At 38.0% G+C, this 20,371-nt stretch overlaps 1 protein-coding gene across 1 annotated transcript in view; it reads right to left on the reverse strand.

Annotated features, from left to right (window-relative positions):
- The window catches only part of GALNT12 (polypeptide N-acetylgalactosaminyltransferase 12), a 46,316-nt gene that overhangs the window by 8,478 nt on the left and 17,467 nt on the right, over nucleotides 1–20,371 (reverse strand). The window contains exons 4-8 of the mRNA XM_027679486.1: nucleotides 19,757–19,942; nucleotides 17,405–17,522; nucleotides 11,250–11,426; nucleotides 8,605–8,736; nucleotides 2,336–2,449 (exon numbers count right to left, since the gene is read on the reverse strand). Coding sequence (XP_027535287.1) covers nucleotides 2,336–2,449; nucleotides 8,605–8,736; nucleotides 11,250–11,426; nucleotides 17,405–17,522; nucleotides 19,757–19,942 — 727 coding nt within the window. The remainder of the gene's footprint in view (nucleotides 1–2,335; nucleotides 2,450–8,604; nucleotides 8,737–11,249; nucleotides 11,427–17,404; nucleotides 17,523–19,756; nucleotides 19,943–20,371) is intronic.

The raw sequence follows: 20,371 nt of genomic DNA on the forward strand, positions 1-20,371 counted from the left end.
GTAACCCCGTCCCTTTCCACTAAAATATTCTCCAGTGACTCTGCTTCATTCTCCCTCCCCGTAGCTCCTAACTACTCCTCCCTCTATCACACATGCCCTGTTCATCATCTGTTGTCCAGCCTCTGTCCAAAACTACTACTGCCCTCTGTCACCTTGGCCCCTTTTCCCTGGCTCCTGTTAACCCTCTCATGCCTTTTACCCATCTCACTAATCTTGTTTTACCCATTTCCTGTGATTGGCCTTCCTTCCTCAGGCTCTGCAGTTCTCTTGAGTCATCTCATATTTTCTTTTATTGGTTTATATTGCAGTCAGGTAGTTTCTCCATTTCTCCTTCCTCCTCCTGCTTGGATGCCAGCAGAGGGAGCGGTTTGCACAGTTCAGAGAGTATCGGTGCTTTTAGCCTGGTGCCTGCTACCGCAGATACACAGATGCATTGTACCATCAGCAGAGATGGAAGAGCATTAATATCCAGTGATGTGATATCTTTGCAGTAAATTCAGTTCATCTTTTAGTGCTAGCTAAACAAATGATAACTGTAAAAATGTCATCTCATGACAATTCATCTCTCAATTGTACTTCTCTTTTGCTTTCACCTTTTATCCCATGTCTTTATTTTTCTTGGTGAAAGGGATAAAACTTAAATGAACTTTTTTGGCTCAGAGAAATACAAATATTCAACCTCTCTCCTCTCTGTAATCTGTAATACAAGGAAAAAATAAATGTATAAATACCTTCTGTGTATTAGTATGTAATCTTATAAATTAAATACTTCTTAATCTATAAAAGCAATCAGCTCTTACTTATAAGAAAGTGGCTTAACTGGGTTATCTGATTATTAACTTCTATATAGGTGTATAGAAATGTGCTTAACTCAGGTATGAAACTGAACTGAGGGAGTAAAATGGGTTGGTGGGGCTTAGCATGACTGGCATACATCTGTGAGTATTGACATCCTTTGGCTTTTGTGGTCCAATATTCTCCTTCTGCCTTCCCCTGCATCTTAGCCTCCAGGACAGAAACATTAGGAAAATTAAGACATAAACCAGACATGAACTAATAAATAATAGTAAGTAGCAGTTCTAATACTTAAGACAATAAACTTGCTATCAGCAACAAATCTATTTCCTTTTAAGATCTGAAGTACAGTGCTCAGATTGTTGTTCCTTTTCCCTTTCTCATATAAAATGCAATTCATATTAGAAGCTTTCTCCTCAAAACAGACTTGTTTTTTACTCCTTGAGCTTTTATGTCCTCTTTTAAGCAGAATGCAGAACAACAACGGATACACTGCTTATCTGCCACATTTCTCATTCTTTTCCAAGCTAGATTTTCCCTTTTTTTCGTTTTTCCAAACATTCCCAACCGAATGTTTGGATTATTTTCCTTAAAAAAAGACCCAAACAGTTAAGCCACCCAAGCTGTCACAGAGTTATGTACAAGAGGTCTCACAAGACCTCTAATACTCAGCACTGGTGAGACCACACCTCAAGTACTGTGTTTAGTGTAATCTGGGTTAGAAGCCAAAAATCAAGCTCGATAGGCAAGTGCATGCCACATGCCACACATCAAACAGCAAACCTCAAGTCTGGAAGGTGGTCATGGAAAACCATGCAAAACAGCCATTGTAACTTGCCTCACAACACTTTTACCATGGCTTTATGCAGAGAGGCTTATGGGCATCATAACTAACCACTGCTGCACACAGTGTTTCAATCATTGTGGAGAAAGACACCAGCATTTTCAGCTTCAGAAGTTAAAACCAAGAGAGTAAAAATGAAAGTGCTAAAGGGGATCCCTGCTCTCCACGGTTGCGGAGCCTGAGCCCAGGAGGACATTTCTGGAGAGTGTAGCACGGGAGAAGATGCAGTCCAAAACCTCTTGCGCATTTACACAAGCACCAAGAGGAGGAGACATGACAGACACAGGTGGAACTAGGTGAGGTTTTCAAAGCTGTTAAGGGTCTTGGAGGCATGGACAGACAAAATCTCAGAGGTGTGCTGGTCTGCCCAAGACCAGCTGGAGATGAGTGAACACTGGCCCATAAGCACTATAGCTGCACTGCTGTGCTATTAACCCCTGATAATGAGCTCTAATGAAAGGCATAATAAAGGTATGCTTGAGTTCTCTGGTCTGGGTAGACACATCTTCAAAATGAAGAAAATCCGACCTGAAGATACATCAAAATAAAAAGCATTTAGTGCAAGAATCAAAATTAGAACTAAGATCACCTTACTGTGCCAACATGTTCTCTCAGCCTTACTGCAATGACTCTACCATACTTTCTTACATTACAACCATTGCGTTAATCAAAATGATAATAAAACATGAATCTTACCTGATTTTGTCCCATGCCATGACATGGGTACAGTATGATCCTGTGTCCAGTTATTTGATGTTCATTTGTAGGGTTGTAATCAAAACAGAAGTTTTCCATCCCTCTATTCTTCAGCTAATCAAAACAAAAGAATGTTTAAAAGTATTAGTCTGAAGTAAGGAAGACATTCTGTACTCACTTTACACCCATCCAGCTGGGCTGTGAGATCCATCCCAAAGCTAGTGCAAATTAACAGGAATAGATCAAATGGATCCAATGGTAACATCTCTCAGACTAATGTGAAATAAAGCTGTTGGGACCATCTTGACTTGGGGCATTGAAACAGCCAGGTACTATGGCTTCCCCTAGGAATGACGCTGTGTTCCAGTGTATTTGCAAGAGAAGTAGGTAGAAACTACAAAAAACTGCTGAAACCCAACAAGCCAGCAAGTCATGCAGAACAAAATAGTCTGCCAAGTCTTTTTCTCCCCTCCCAGGATCTTCTTGTTCAAATTTCTTAGGAAAAGATGACTACATAGTTCTCTCAGTTTGTCAAATGGGAAATGTTAGAAGGATTTGTTCTCGAAAGGACTCCAGTACCCTCTTGAGGTTGAACAAGCAGACAGATTTTAAGATCAGAAATCATGTAAGCAGGCAAAATATATCTCTGGAAAAAGAACTAGATGTGATATTAAACGCTCTTTACTAGTGTTCCTGAGCTTTGACATAAGAGATGCATAACTTTTAAATTAAATTTTAAAGTATTAAGTTAGCCGATTTTAAAAACAACAGGCTAATTAGCAAGGATTTGCATTTAAGTATTCAGGAGGCAAAAGTAACTGAAAATAAGTTAAACAATGCCTTAACAAGTACTGATTAACCAAATTTGAAATTACACAGAGCAAAATAGGTTCTGTAAACAAGAAGCTGAATGTCTCTGTTGCTGAGTGTAATTATATCACAGACAAAAAGAATAAGCAGCGTAAATCTCAGAAGAGTTAGTTCAGCAAGGTGTAATTTCACAGTTCTTCCCTAGTCATGATAATTTTATCCTCAGTTCTTAATGTGGAGAATGAAGGGACACAAAGGAATTGCAGAAGGCTAAAACCAAACAAACAAGACAAACCCTCCAGGACCCAAACCCACCACAGAGCAAACCACGCAAGCTGGAAAATTAGATACTTGTGTTCTACATATGTTTTGCTTTCCCAGCTTCTACTTTCAGTGCCACCCAACATCTTTTCACTGATTTGTGCCCATTCCCACACTAGACCACTGCAAACCTCCTTGAGCAGTCAAAAGAGGACATTTTGTTTACCTTCCTAATGCAAGGCAAGAATTACACTTAGAAAATCAGGAAAGAGAAGTGTCTTATAGAGATTATTTTTTAAGCTACCATGGAACTACATAAACCAAACAATAAGGTTCTCATGTTTCTACCTTCTACAACAAGAAATGTCAACTTAAAAGTCATAACCACTTAAAACTGTTAATTGTATCTCTAAAAATATAAATCGGTTTCGGTCGTTGTCAGCAGCTCTCTTCAGGATCACAAGGTCTCTCATTAGTATGTTTTAATAACATATGACTTTGGCTGACTGTGTCCTGGCTCCAAGGCCAGCAAACCCTTATCTGTGGTGCCCTTCCAGGAAACCCAATGCCCCTGCTACCACCCTTTGCCATCGGCCCCCAGTACATGGTCAAGAATGTGCTCCCCTTTGTGGCTCGGAATTCTAAATAACCTTATTTGAAAATGCCATGCACCATCAGAACTACTGCAACTCTCCTATGCATGTTACTCAGTGCCCAAATACACACAACAAAAGCTGTTTAAAAGCTTATTGAACTTAAGCTTTATTTCAGATGGTTAAAAACCGAGGCTGTACTCCCAGGATGCTACTATGAATGTCCTCTCATTGTCTCTTTCATGCAGAAATGCTTGTGATACATGCTGACATATTCCTACATATACATGGTCCATATTTTGACCTGGTTCTTTTAGTTCATTTTATCAGACATCAGTAGATGCTGTTTTGTGCCCACACTTTACCAGGAAGCCCAATAGGTATTCAAGACCCAATTTGTGGGAATAATATATTCTAAGCTTTTAAATGACCTGATCTGAAATGACACACAAAGATTTGAAAATCTGCACCATTTATGCAAAAAAATAATAAAATCTGCCCTATCATAAGGCAGAAAAAATGTATAAGAGAATTTGTGAAATATTTCTCTCTTGTGAAATGAGAATATACAGTTTAAGATACTTTTACGTGTAACAGCTCTACAAAAACAGTGATCATCCACTCATTTCTGAAGCTATCTTTGTTCCTATATCCATCATAAAAAAGTCATGCAATAAAAACAAAATTTTGTCTGTGACTTACCTTAATTCTTTTGCAGAATGCTGCATTAGAGAAACAGAAGCAAGAAAAAATGTTGATCACCTTGCCATTGAAACACATAGTTAAGTTCTAAAACATTCTACCATGCAGGACTACTCACAGTGTCTTTCTACAGCGCTTGCCTCCTATTGAAATGTTGCTGGTGTTACTCTACAATGCCATTTAGTTACCAATCCGGAGGCTGGGATAGGTAACAAACAGCAACTACTGAGATATTCACCTTATCCCTTACTGCTGGGAGAAATTTAAATCTCTTGTTTCCCAACATCTGGACACTTGCATATAACTACATGATATAGACAGCATTCTATGAATAATTATTAGTTTGGGCTTGTTTTTTTTTAAGATAAAATCCATTGTAAGCAAAGCATCAACAACAGATTTTTGACATGAAAACTTCATTACATTAGTTGATAAATACGGCCAGTGGAGCACAGCCAACCTTTCTCTTCATCTACAAAATAGATCAGAATCCTCTTTATTTCACCACAGTGGCAGTGGTGCTGACGTATTACTGATACGGGCAGATGATACTGTGGGAACCCAAACAGCTTCACTAGTACTGACCAGACATAAGCTTTTACCGCAAAGGTAATCTGAGCAGTTACAGGGAATGATTTTACTGAGTGTATGCTATTTTCATATCACCTGTTAACTTAAGTGCAATTCTGAAATGGCTATATAACGTTGATGACTAAGATCCTCTGAAGGAACCAATGATGATTCATTGCTGGACTCACTGCTGCATTCATTTGCTCACCTCAGCAAGTCCACATCTCCCTGGGAGGCTCAAAAACATATAAGCATGTGGTTCAAGCCATAGTGTGTTCACTTGAGTTTACTATCAAACACTTGAATTTCTTTCCACTTCCTTTTAAAAAGTCTTTATCAAGCTTTCAGAGGCTGTACAGCCAACCAAGTAGTGCATATTTTCCTGTGATGGACATCAGATCTCCAGGTCTAGTCAATCATAATCTTGGGTACCAGTTCAAGTGGAAGCTCTACAATTTGGATTACAATGCATTTTTAGAGGTATACCCTAGAGGAGGCTGTCTTGGAGCCTCTGAGAACTTGGAATCTCAGACATGTTATGTTATCTTTGATAACATAAATTAAGCCAAATAGTTAAGATCTCTTCTTCTGTAAGCCTGTCCATATATCTCATGTGATATTTAGATAATTTATGTAATGTGCTCTTTCATGTCACAGCAAAACAGAATTCTTCATAGTTTTAAAATCTTTCTTTCTGATTTTCTCAAGGTTATATTTGATTTAAATTAAAAGAAAATTATGATTAAGCATTTGGAAATTAATTGAAGATGAGATCGTCTTAGAGGAAAATGTGGAAGGAAGCTGCCAATAGAAAGATTCAAGTTTTTGATCTCCCAATTGATTCAGTCAGTCACAGATGCCTTTATGGCTAGATGGTCTCAACAGACATCTACCAATGTAGTTGCTTCACATTCAGATGGAAGAAATATCAGCTAGAAAGTGTTTGAGAAGAACAAAATAAAACTTCCCATGTCAGAACACAGTATGGTCTCACTGTCAAGTCAAAAGGATTAGTTCATGTCCCACACAAAGTTCCAAAGCTACTTGAAGCCCAAGGAGAAGTAAGATGATATTTCTCTCATTTCTAGGCCTCAGGCAGTTTGCAGGAATGCAATCATATCTCAGGTGAAAAAATTCAAAATTCAGTATGTTTAAATAAAGTTTTAGGCAGCTAACTTTTTAGACAACCAAGCTTATTAAGAATATTTTTATCTACATATCTAGAAAAAAAAAATTAGCACAAGTGTGTATTTGTCAGTGCACGGCACTGAATGCTGCCTAATAATTATTTATTCTATTTCAATAACACATGGCTGACTTACGGGTAATCTTAGATAGATTGTCAACTTCAGTTCAAAAGTGTAAAGATTTTCAAGGGAGGGACAAATCCCCACATGCCTTTTTATTCTCTTTGAACAATTAAATAACCTCATACTAAGCTGTGCTGTTAACAAAGCTGCCACATTTAAACATAGTATTTTTGTGAACCAGAAAAGCACTACACAGCTAAGGCAGGAGTAAAAGCATGATCAATGATTCATTGAAGAGAGCAGACAGAACTCAAAATCCACAAATCGGTTGAATCAGTAGGTGTCATTTTTGCACTCAGTTTCTTTGAGTACAACTGTACTTTAATCACATTTTAAATTCCCTCCAAAAATGGTGTAATCTTATCATGTTCACAACTAGATGACAGCATTTAAGAATTGTTTTTAGAGAAATACATAGAGCACACCTAAATTACACTATAGATACCTCAAGCAGCTCTGAATGAGAACTGTTATTTCTAGGTACTGTCAACATCTTGCTTGAGAACATCATGTGCAGTTAAATTGTGAAAGAAACTGCACAAATTCCTTCCCCTTCCCAGGAAGTTGAAGCATTATCACCACCACCAGTCCAGCTTTTCTTTCGGAGGGTGAAGGATGGAGGTGGAGGGAAGATAAAGTTACTGAAATGCTCCTGGAAGGTAAGTCTTATAACATCTTACTGCTTCAACTGTCCCTGACCTTATGAGTAGCAATCCAGCACACAACAACAAAAACCGAACTAACATTGTACCATGGTTTGTTCAAGGTACTGGATAATGGTGAAAATACCTTTCATGCCAGCGATCACACCAAGAACCAGCGATACCACCTCAAGCACAAGCTCCAAGACAAATGTAGGAGCATGGTAACTCTCCCTGAGGCTCCTAAGGGCTTTGCTGACAACTGATGCACTCCCTTGTGGGAGCTCCCACAGCTCCCCACGGGAAATACAGTTCCCCATGGGAAACTAGAGCATTTTCACATTAGGATCTTTTTCATTTAACAAGTAACAAAGCTATTAGGGTAGGCTGTGGGGAGACTTGCTTCCTGTATGTTTTGTATGCCCACAGTAATCAGATTTTTTCTGTTTCTGTTGGAGATCCAGCAGAGACTGAGTAACTGAAGGGCAGATGGCAGCAAGACAAGGGCTGGAAATGCTGCAGCAGTATAGGAACGCAGCTTAGTTGGATCTGCAGAGTGATCAAGCTACCACCAAAAGTACTTCTAAGTCAATGTGGCATTGGTAATCAGGGAGGTATTTGATAGATCTTTGCCTGGCAGAAAGGTGTAGTTTCATCTTCCCAACACGCAGCAGGTATATGGTAATTTTTCAGAAGAAACAGGTTATTTGTTGCATCATTCTCTGCCTTCATCCCTTCCAAATGAGATTACAGTAATGTGATATGCATGGAGCTATAGTTTATATTTATTTGTAAGCTGCAAATAGCATAGTAAGCTGTCAAATCTTAAAAAGAGAAGTGGATTCTGATATTGAGCCAACCATTCCTGGTCTAAAGTGACCTCCTGATTAAAAATTAACATGTTGGTTTTGACATACAGAATCCCCTACGACTTGGGAGCACTTAGCACCAGCTGTCTTTCCCATTACCCTAGAGTGTCATAGTTTTCATCAGATAAAATGTGCAAAAACACGTTTCAAAGCACACTCTTTCTCCTTTCAACTCTACAACTAAAAACTAAAACACTCTACTGTTCTCTTTTTTCACTATGCAAAGTTTAAAGAAATGAAAATGACATCCTTTGCCACCTTTAACAGTCTCAAGATGTCACTTAGAAGGAGAAATTGATGGCAACATTACCTGATCTACTCTCTCACAGAACTCTTTCATAAACAGCATGCCCTAAAATAAAGATTCTCATAGAAACCATGTTTTAAAGCCTACCAATTCTAACTGAATTCTACCAAAATCCCAAACTGACTTTGGCATAAAAATACATTCACACGGAGTTAGTAGGAGAGCTCAGAGAACTGCAAGGAGGCCCCTTCTCAGCAGCCACATACCATTCCAAAGAAGCCTGGTCTGTCCTCGGGTACATGAAGTTCTGGATACACATTCTCCAAGAACCATTTGAAGTCCTTACATTTCAGCTTCTCTCGAAGGAGTCTTCTTTCTGTCACATCTCCATATGGCTCCTGAAAGAAAAAAGATTAAAAACCCCCCGTCCAGAACAGATGCTCTCTTTTAAATTATCTATATACATTATTAGGAACCGTATGCTAAAGTGATGAGTAGGACTTCTAGCCAGGAAAAATCACCATGTTTGGGTGCTGGATTTGATTTCATTATCCTTACATTCATTAAACGTTGACAAAAAAGAATTGGAACTGTGCAAGTAAAACTTTCAAATATTCTAGAAGACATTCTGAGAAAACTCCCTGAATCCGCAAGTGAGGAAGCCCTTGAATACAGATTGCTGGAGACTAAGAAGGCATATTGGAAAATAAGACTTCTTTTAACTGGATAATTGAAAATCTCAAAAGCAGTGAATGAATCTTGAGGATTTTAAATTATGTCACCATCCATTTGCAAACTACCTGTACAGTTTTACACTTAACTGATGAAACCTGTAAAATCTGCTAATGTTTCCTTTGAACTTCATCGTTTTGAGGGGTGGGGAGTATGAAGTCATAAACCTCTAGAGAAAAGCTTTCATTGCAGGCTTTTTCTCTGTCTATGGATTGGAGCAGAGTTCACATCTTTTCATGTCTGTCTTCAAAAACCTATCTTTATATTGACTAGGGCTTCAGATAGTCAGGCATGAAATAGCGTTCACTGCCTCGAGATTTTTACAGGTCACTTGACACACTCTTTCCTCAAACAACAAATTTATTTGCATTTCTCAAAGCTGTGGAAATACCACTGAAAACACAAAGCAGACGTAAAGCAGAGGCAGAGATGCCTGTTTGAATAAACAAACAGCGTGACATATTAGTTCTGAGGTCTGAACATTAATCTTGAAGTGAAACTTCATGAAACCAATATTTGCAGCCATAGCTTCAATCTTTTTTCCATTATGCTACAGAACTGATTATTTGAGTTTGATGAAGTAAAAAGGTCTGAACTCAACTGATACAACAAGTGGTGCACAGAGTATTATAGAAACCAGAGTTCATTGGCAAGAGCTCTGATATGGGAAAAAATAACACATGAGTTTCAGCTTAATCCATGGTGCTACAATAAGCCAATATGCAAAACTTCCAATACTAACACACAAATATCCTTTAAAGAAAAAGCTCTGTCATTAGAGACATAAGCTGCCCAGCATTTTACAAGAAAAATTGTCAGTGTTCATTGCTCTTTTTGTGTATGACAAGCAGAATCAGCCTGTCGTTGCCTATGGGTGAATCCCACATTTCTCTCTAAGTCAGACTCTAATAATAAAACCTAAATGTGTAGACTATAATAGTCTAATTACCCAGTTTAATCCAAAATAACACAAGATGGAAGCTAACCAAATGCAGCTTCCCCAGTATCCTCCAGTGTATCTTTTAAAAGCCTAACAGTTTCAAGAGCATTTTTTCCCCTGGCATATCTATTGGGGTAGGCCACTCAAACATGCCGGGAGCCCCCTGTGCCTCAGTCCCTAAGCTCTGGTCTCGTATAGCAGGAGACAAGTGCCCAGCAGCAACTGCAGGACAGCTCTCCTGAGGCACAAAACCAGAAAGCCAGTGCTTAGAAAACCTTCCATACAAAGAGTAGGGCCTGGGAAGATCAGGTACCTCCAGAAACAAGCAACAGCACAGAACGATTTCTTTTGGGCCTGAATTCTGGGCCTTATGTCAGAAGTTCATTTTTAAGCCATTTCTAGGCACTGTGAGGACATTTTCAGTGTTATGTGTCTTCCAGCCTCTCATGATAAATATGTCCAAGTTATTAATTTGCACACTGCTTTACTATTTTGACATACTCAATTTTCACAGTATTTATCTTAAAAAGTTTTGTTAACAAATGATCTTGTATTTTCATTTCAAAGCAAATAAAAATACTAACTTAAAAAAAACCAAACAAAACAACAGAACTGATACTTTAAACATTTTATTGGGAACATTTTCATCTGAGTTCCCAGGACTTATTTTAATTAATTTAATCTTTTCAATATTGATTTTGGGTTTGGGGTTTTTTTAACAAACGTGGTACAGCAGTAAAGCAAACAGAAATATCTATTTTATTTTATATCAGTCCAAAGTTTTACAATTATCACAAGACAGGTAATTTTGCTAAGAATTATTATCATCATGCTGTTCATCTAAAGGTCTACTGTTCACTCAAACTTGTCGATTTGCATTCATTAATTGCATTTCTGTAATTCTTTATTGAGAGAATCCTGTATCAGCCATTTCACAGAAGTGCACAATTTAAGCTAAACAACTCCTTATTTTGGCCACCTCACTTAACATTATTCTTTCTTTCATTCATTCATTCATTTATTATTGACATAGATTTGTCATTCTTGTAGTCTTACAGAATTTCAATTTTTTTCCAAGGAATTAAAAATTATACACTTATTGTATGCTTGAGAAAAAGTTTTAGAAGAAATAAGAACTGAACATAAAACACACTTCATGTTAAATATTAGCTTAATTAATAGTTAGTTCATTGAAAACAAAGCCTACTGAAATTGCAGGAACAATGGACTTAAACTCACCAGGCGAGCATGTGGGTTTCGGTGGTAATAAAGTTCTTTATATTCATCCATCCACACTTCAGCTGCACGCACACTGTTTGCCAAAGCTTTGGACCGTGAGTATGGAGCTTGTTTGGGGAAAACATGACCTACGTGGGAGCAAGGATGGATCTCAAGACTTCCTCCACACTGCCATATCTGAGCAAGGAATTGACATTGTGTGTATCATTAATTTGAAACTTTGCAAGAAGAAGGATATAGTAACAACAAGCCAGTGTAAGGATGATACCTTCTCAAGAATCACATCTTACTGTAAGTAACACATACAATAATTTTGTGTGTCACTTGATAATTAAACTAGATAAAATTACATTCTTGTTGCTGTCAGTAATTTGCTCTGACTTCATAAGGAGATAACCTCATCTCTGGTTTTATCTGGTGTGCAATATCCCTTTCTTAGCTTTATGTTCTCATGATAGGATGTGGTCTACGATATATGTTATGCAGGCGTTGTTTCTTTTCCAAATTAACCATGTGAATAGCCACTTCTGAAAGAAACCAATGGTTGATAACTAATCCTTACCAGAAATCTTTGCCCATATTCTACTGGAAAATGTATGACTGACCTAACAAAACAGGTAAGCTTGTCATATCATTGGAGAACAGTAAGTTGTATTCCCACATGTACAATCAGCACTCTAGAAGAAAGGCATAAGTGCCTGGTGATAAAATCAAACTAACCTTTTCCACTGGAATGCTGGCAAAGGAATGAAAATGAAATGAAATGAAAAGAAGCAAACTACTGTAACTAACTTATGGTGGTCCAATCAACAACAGTGAAACAACCTCCCTTTTATCTAAACCAATATTCCTACTTGCTGCCAAGGAAAGTACTTGCATCTGAATATGGAATTGGCAGAACTAACTCTGTCCTTGTGCTCATCCTCCTGCCTCTGTCTCCCCAGGTCAGGAAATGTACTGCCCATAAGTAACCACCAAGTGGATCCATTAGCCTCAGCACTCTGTGCACCTTTTTCTAATTATACTCTTCTCCTCTGAAAACCATGGACTTTTGGCAGTTTACCTACACACCCATTTTCCCATTACCCATTCTGATCTCAAATTTGATGTAATGAAAGGAAAGCACAGCTAGGTATTCCCTATTTAATATTGTGTGTGACCACAATGTGGCAGATGTCCTGTTCCTGAAAGGTGCCTGAAACAAGGTTTCTGAAATTTGGTCAGATGGGAGGAAAGGCGGGACATGTTACTGCACTTGAACTAACTTGAGGCTATCACCAATGACTCTGATAGACTTTCTATAGATTTTTAGAATTCTCCTCGTGTATTCAAGTGTGTGTAAGTGGTAGCTCATCATTCCTTTGTAATGGAAGACAAAGGAAATTAGCTGAGATAGGTTTAAGCGGTAGAGGTTTACTCCCTGACACCCTTCTTGTATAAGACATACAATTTTAATTACATGTTATTCAAATGAACACAGCAGGAATGAAATATATAAGTTGCAAATAAAAGTTCTGTTGCTAACAATGTCAAAAGATCAGTGATGGGATTTTTCCCACCTCTCTCTCTGGGATTTTTAGAGATTTAAAAAGTCACTACAGACGAAGGCTTTCAGCATACATAAAATGGAGCTTTTCTTTAGACTGCTATTTTTTTTAAAAAGATACTTAGAGTTTCTCTCAAATTTCTTAATTTGGAAATCAATGAACATTGTCTCCATTGATTTGATTTTGGATAACAACATCAGACCTTTGCGTGTGGCACAATACTGTGCTTAATTACAAAAGTGTAAGCACTCACATACATATGTTTACTTCTAAAGCAAAATGTTTCCTTAAAGGTATAGGTAATTCATTATTCAACTATAGGGAGCAGTGGATAATCTTTACTTTCTGGATTTAAAATTCATATTTCTTGTTTTTCATGTGAGGATTCTCTCTTCTTTTTCACTGCTTTTCAGGGTAACAGTATACTTGTCATTTGAACAGAAAGATGATTAAAGGAATTATACAAGAAATCTAAAATTCTGTACTGATCTTTTAAACAATTTGCATAGTTTCACACATAAGTTACCCTACTGCCATTTTGAAAGCTGCTATGAAACCAGCTATCCACTTTCACTTTAAGATCTCCCTTTTTGAGAGTTGTTCCAAAACAATGTTTTTCATAATTATTATTTCTATGTTCAAAATTAATTTTTTAAGTTGCAGTTTATCATGCAAAATTTGTTAGCAAATATTAAAACCATTCAATTTATTAGTTTAACAATTTCCAATTTGTTATAGTCCACATAAGCATTTTTAATTCATCATTACTTTTTAGATCAGTCTGTTTTTAAACAAGATATGAGGAACAGACAATAAAGACTACTGAAGTAAAAATGTACAGCTAAGAAGGAAGCACATGCTTCAACTCTTCCTTGATAAAATTTGATTTCAATGGAATGAAATAAACTGACCATACCTCTGTTAAATTGATGACAAAAAGAGAAGTCCATAACAGTTGAATTTTCAATAGCTAAAACTCTCTAAAAAATAATTGTAGGTTGCTAAACAATGCTTATTGAATTCTACTTATTTCACTAAAACAGTCAAACTTGTCTTGTCTTCCCATGACAAAAGCAAATTAAATATATTTCAGCTAAACAATTCCTCAAAAGGTTTATTCATTTTCATTTGAATGGAAAATATTATGACCTCTATATAAAATCAGGTACAAATGAACAGACATAAAATAAAGCAAGGAATTTAATAGAGAAACTAAAGTTGATTACTAAATGCTAAATAAGTGACTCTGGAGAAGTTTCTCCCATAAAACTATTTCTTCTGTAACAGAAAAGCACATTAGGTTTCATGCATATTTTGCACGCTCACATACATAAAGAGATGTTTCTTTACTACGTCTGGCTAACTCACAGCTCGCATTATAAAAGCATACATTTTTCCTTCACCTCGAGAAGAAAACAAGGTGACATTCCTTTTTACTTTCATTTTCATCTTGATGCATGCAGACTATCAGTATTTTTTCTTTTGTTTTCAGAGACAGGTGGTGGCATTATGAAAACCTACTGAAAATGCTCAGATCTTGCCTTGCAACCTCCTTCCCTGACAGGAAGGGGATTGGACAATTGATGTAATGCTCAGTCAGTGAATGCCAAAGAAGAAAAGCTCTATAAACTCTACCAGTTCATTCTAACATCCCAGGACTCTCTAGAGGAAATAAAAAAATAAAAAAAGGATGCTACATCCTAAACAAAGACAAAATGTGAAAAACACTGTGTTCCTGCCCCTCTCTCTGCTACAATTTTTCTTGCTGATTTGCAGCTGAGCCCCCCCCGGGTGGTTCTCTTGCACAATCTGCTGGAAGCTGGGTGGGTGGAGGCATCTCAGACACATGGACCCATCCTGGCTGCTCCTGACACAAGACAGATTTCCATATCCAGACAGAAAGAAACAATACAAAAAGGTCAGAAAAGAGAAGAACCCAGGCGATCGGAGGCATATCATCCAGGCTCATGGGCAATAAAATTTCTAAAAGAAGAAAGGTCTTTTCACACATGGTGGACTAAAGGACAGACCTCAGGTGTATCAAGCCTCGGTCTCCAGAAACAAACTTATATTGCAGCACCACTAGCAGGACCAAGAGCAGAGGGAAGAAGGAAGCTGCAATCAGATTCCCCTTGCTCCTTGTACAAGAGGGAGAAGATGAAAGAATATGTTTTGAATCCCTCTGAAAGAAGAGTTTGAATGCCCATTATGCCCATGAAGAGAAATTTTATCCAGCTAAATAGCATTAAGCAGTCCAAAATCAAGGTACATTGACTCAATTCCGCATTCAGCATGTAGCTTCCATCTCTCTCAGTCATCATGCTTTTAGCAAAAGCTTTTTCCTTGTTGCACCTCTCAAAACCACAGAGAATTTCTTTGGTTTAGAATAACTGAAGTACAAGAAAGAGGAAGCTTGAGGACAAGTCTTTTTATGTCATCGTGAGAGAGTGGTGTTTACAGAAAGAAGAACAAAAATAAATTAATTTACAATGTCTTTGAGTAGTCCTGCTCCTAATTTTCAGGTCCGACACATCTAGAAAACACAAGGACAACAGCATTAACACTGATTTATCCCTCCCGACCTCTTTGAGGACCGTGGGCAGCCAAAAGAACACAGTTAAATAACATCATAGCACTCTGCTCTTTTCCACAAAAATCCTCACCACAGGGAGCATAAATAGAGGGGCTCCAAATCGAATAGAGGAAAGCATGCTGCGTACAAATGGCCAGATCCTACTGGCAATCTGCACCAGCAAAACTGACATGACAAGGCATATTGGTTGGCTGTTGCACAGTCTGCCCTGGAAAATCATTTGTGTCCCAGAAGTCGCTTGATCCACCTGCACTCATGTGCCTGCTTGGCCCCTGTGGGGCACAGCAGTGTGCTCATGTGCTCTCTCCTGGGGACTCTGCTGCTCCCTTTGTGGTCTTCCTGTGCACTAGGCCACCTCTGATACTTTCTCTGTCCCATGAGGAGACCTCTTGCTAAAGGAGTAAAAGCACTGCTCATACATGCTGCTGCACCTCATGGGGTCAAACACCTAGTCCAGGGGAACCTGTAATATTAAAAATGAGACTGGCTGCTGGAGCCTCATAGAGGTCTATGGCAATGAAAACTTGGCTCTTAAGCAGCAGGCAGCACAGGGACACTTCGGGTCATAAAGGGAAAGGATCAGGCTTGTTCTGCCTGCAAGCTTTTGTCTCCTGAAAAGCGACACAAAGAGCGGAGAGCCAACAACTGCATGCCAAGCACACTATCTTTGAGATTTTCTAAAAGGAGTTGCAGTTCTAGATACCCCAGAACTGGAGACAGCTGGGAGACTTCTGCTTCAGTGCTGATGGAGGTGGGTCAACTACTTTAAGCTTCAGGTGGAGGCCTGCTGAATTAGACCAAGACTACTAAGTAGGCTGTGTGTTTGGACTTATGTGACAGGAGGTGGCCATAAACACAAACAGGGTTTCCAGCTGAGAAATCCCCCCTCCAGAAAGAAACCATGTCAACTCTAGGCCTGTGCTTATTATCTTTCCTAATAATTTTCTTTCCATATTTCTGTACCCTCTTTGCTAGGATTCCTGCACTACAGGCAGCAGGAGACAGGAACAGCAGCCAGGAAGACTCCATGCTTCTCTGACATTAAGAGAGGCAGACATCAAGAGAGACAGTCTGCTGATGCCTCCTTTCTCAAGAAAGTGGGTTTGTAACATTAAAATGCAATTTATCCCTGAAATCTGTTGTCACACGGTACCACAATTCAGTGACTCACAGAAAGGCAAATACGACCATAAAACATAACTATTGATGGGCACAACAGACAAGGGAAATCCAGAATAACAAGTTGTGAATTCCCTGAAAGCCAAAAGCGGCCCTATAGTGTCCCTCCTACGTCATGACTGGATTGCTTCAGTGAGCTAAGTGTGATATGGGGCAAACCACAGGCAGCCAGTGCTCAGCAGGAATCAGCCACACACTCATAACAGCTGAGTTGAAGAGGACAAGACTGTCTTGCTTATCAGTCTGGACTATCTTGTGTCTCCTCTCTTTTTCCCTGCTGTAAATCCTTTTCATTACAGCTATCTATCTGCCTCAGACCTAAGCACTGGCCCACCCCTCGTGGGGTGCAGCTCTACAGTTCCTGGAGATCTTCCCAACACCTTATATAACCCTTACATAAACTTTTCCTGAGGTGAAACAGAATAAAGCCTTAAAAGAAGTACAGGGGCTGCCTTGTCCTGCCCCACGGGGAACAGCCATCAGCTGCCTCCTGCTCACTCAATCAACCACATCAAAGAATTACAAATGCTTCTTTCCAATGACCTTCTTCAAGCCACAGAATGTAAACTTTACCCACTAATATCACACCACCACTTGTATTTTATACTGGCACTCAAAACAAAGATATGTTTTAAAAATTGCTTTAAAATGCCTATTTGGAAGGAAAATAACAGCTATACCAAAGTGTGAGGAAAACATTCATATAAAGACCTTCCAAAATACTCTCTTAACACTCGCTTTTATTACAGCTATTTCACTACGTAAAAGGCCATGAAGAAAGAAATAAGAACCTTGTTTTATTCTCAGGAAAAGAAACTTTCAATTAAGCCACCTACCCTAAATGAGAATTCAAGGTTTTCTCCTCCCCACACTTCCATTCCTGTGTCATACGAACCAAGATAATCAAAATACTTTTTGCTCACAGAAAACAATCCACCTGCCATGGTTGGAGACCTGTAAAAGAGAATAGTAACTCTGAATTGAATAAGAAGAAAAAAATTAATGAACCAATCAAACAGATAAAAAAATACCATATATTTTTATTTTCTATTTTCTCAGTCTTTTCTGGATATAAACTAAAAGCCAGACATTGATTGGTTATCATGAGGCCATTTAAATTTAATTTCATAGTAAAAAAATTGTATCTGAAACAAGCCCCACAATGTATAAATATTGTCTTAAAATAATTTTTTGCAATTGCAGTGTCTTTGTGCATAAATGAGTTGTCTCTTACCTTCACATAATAGAACATAAGTTTGGTTTTTTTGTAGCAGAACTGTATTAGTCAGCTCTGAAATTCTAAGTGCTGTACCTTTATGTATTTTACCTAAGTAATAATTAAAGAACTATTTGTGCTTTGGTAATTAATAACAACATTCTTGATCCCATTAAAATCAAGTGAAAAAAGTCTCAGACATCAATTAAGAATTAAGTAAACATAACCCCTACGGATATTTGTTTTCTTTCTAAGATCTGCCCATTTGTATGTTCTTAAATTCTTGACTAAGTTTGAGGAAAAAAAAATCAGGAGTCAAGACTGGATCCTCATGGAAGATCACAAGGCCTAGAGTGATAGTGCACTTAAGGGATGTACTTTCAGTAGGGTAGCATGTGCACATATACATAAACTTGTATTTGTTCGGTATTGTTCCTAATTGTTCATAGTCTTAGAAAATTACTCTCTTTAAAGTACCAAGTATATAATGCTGATTGGAACTGAGTTCAGCTGACATTTTATGAATTTTACTAAATTGCTGTTGAGGTAAATATTAAAAAACGCAAGGTGGAGTGATCAATTAGTCTTAATCTGTCAAAACCAATTTTACCAGCTATCTTTTTTGAAGCAACACTGTCTCACATTGTCATATGCTGTTTCAAATAATGGAATGAGATGAGGCAAGACAGAAGGAAAAAAACCAAACTCCATAACCAGTCAAGTTCTTCTATCTCCCTCCAGAACTCATCTTTCCAAACACAGCTGTTGGTGACACCACTCTTGGCATTGCTGCTTTCTCCAGACACTTGTCGAGCTCACAGTCCCCAGGCTACTATGAAACTTTATCCCTCATTGTTCTCCTCTTAGCATGTCAAAAACAATTCTTCTTGTCATGAAGAAGAAAAAAGCATCATATTTGAGCTAAAGGATTTTAAAACATTTACTCTATTTTGAATTTTTTTGAAGGAGGATGTGGACTAATATATGCAGAGAAGGACTAAACTTCTGCCTCATTTTTCCCATGTAAAAAAAATGTTCTCTCAGTTGAGGATAAGTTCATTGATATTTGTGAAGTACTGGGTATTATTATCATGATAAGCCACCTAGAAAAGACTGAGAAAAATTAATCACTCTGTATTTGCTGTAGTCTATAAGATAACATATTATAAATAAAAGTAAGTACTAACAAAAGTGCCAAACAGCTTAATTTATTACAATACACTGCTGAAATAGAGTAACTTCCAAGTTGAACACAGCAGACCCTGAACTATCAGGATTTTATCTACGGTGCCCATTTTCCAGATGCCTTGTTTGCTCTATTACCTTATCTCTCCTAAAAACACAACATGGAGTGACAAATAATACCAACCGATTGTAACTAATCTTAAATTAAAACAAAACTAATACCCACAAGGAAGACATCAGAGTGAGCTCCTGTGAGATAGCCCTTAAGAGAAACCTTGGTGGATAGAGCTGTATCGTTTCATCTCAATAAAAAACTGGTTCACCTTTGAAAATAGCACAAGGAACCACCACTATGGCTACAGCACAGATAAAGTCTTCAAAATAACTTTTGCATTCTAACTGGTTAATGATTTTTTTCTCTTTTCATCATTGCCCGTGATGCTTTTTACAACACGAAGCTCTTTGCTTTGCACAGAGAACATCCTTCAGTATTTATCAGTTACACCCCTTCCAAGCGCTGATAAACATCTCTGGGAGTTTGCCTAGAGTAGTCAAAAGACTACTTTGTAATAAGGATTCTATATAGAAGATGACATAGGAGTTTCAGCTTTTAAACCAATATTTTTTCCAAGACCATGGTAAGCAGGAGCTATTTTGTAAAAAACGGGGAACTAAGCAAAAAAAGTGATTTTTAGTAATATGCTTATTTCTCAAATATTTTTCAGCATCTGGTATTTTCAGGTGAAATCAAAAACACATTCACAGCATAAGATGCATAAAAATTAACCTGATCACATCAGTCTTGGACTTCCTCCGTTTTTGTTCTCTTTCAGGGGTACTATGCCAAGTGAAGACCAGCCTCCAGTCAAATCCACCAATCTGCGGCTCACCAGCATTTCCCAAGTACTCAAATGTATTCCAGTCAATAACATCAATAACAGGGCAGACGACAGCCGTTTCTTCTTCCGCAATCCTGGTATTTTTTTAAAACAAAAGGGTAACTTCCATTAGAAACTTCTCTCAAAAGGTATAACTGACAAGAACAAGGAATGCTTACAGATACCAAACACAAAGTTTTGCTCCTTTTCAATTCACACTGCAATACAAGGAAATGATGGCTACCAGAATAACCACCAGTTTCCTACTGAGGATGCATCAGGAGGATGTATCAGGATGGACTCAGCTATAGGCACCTGGTAAGCATCAATCTTCCTGGACAGTGGAAGGGAGGAATGTCAGATGACTTAAGATAACACATTAAGCATCTGGCTTGGCTTCCATAGCCAGCATCACATTCTCAACAAAAAAAAGTCTGTTTTCTTTTTGTACGGGTTGCTGCGTTTAAGAGAGTAGCATTATTGTACAGTTCTGCCAAGGTGAATAATAAATTAGCCAGCCTCTT

The sequence above is a fragment of the Neopelma chrysocephalum genome, unplaced genomic scaffold, assembly GCF_003984885.1.
Source record: "Neopelma chrysocephalum unplaced genomic scaffold, ASM398488v2 Primary Assembly neopelma1_22b, whole genome shotgun sequence".
Taxonomy (NCBI): domain Eukaryota; kingdom Metazoa; phylum Chordata; class Aves; order Passeriformes; family Pipridae; genus Neopelma; species Neopelma chrysocephalum.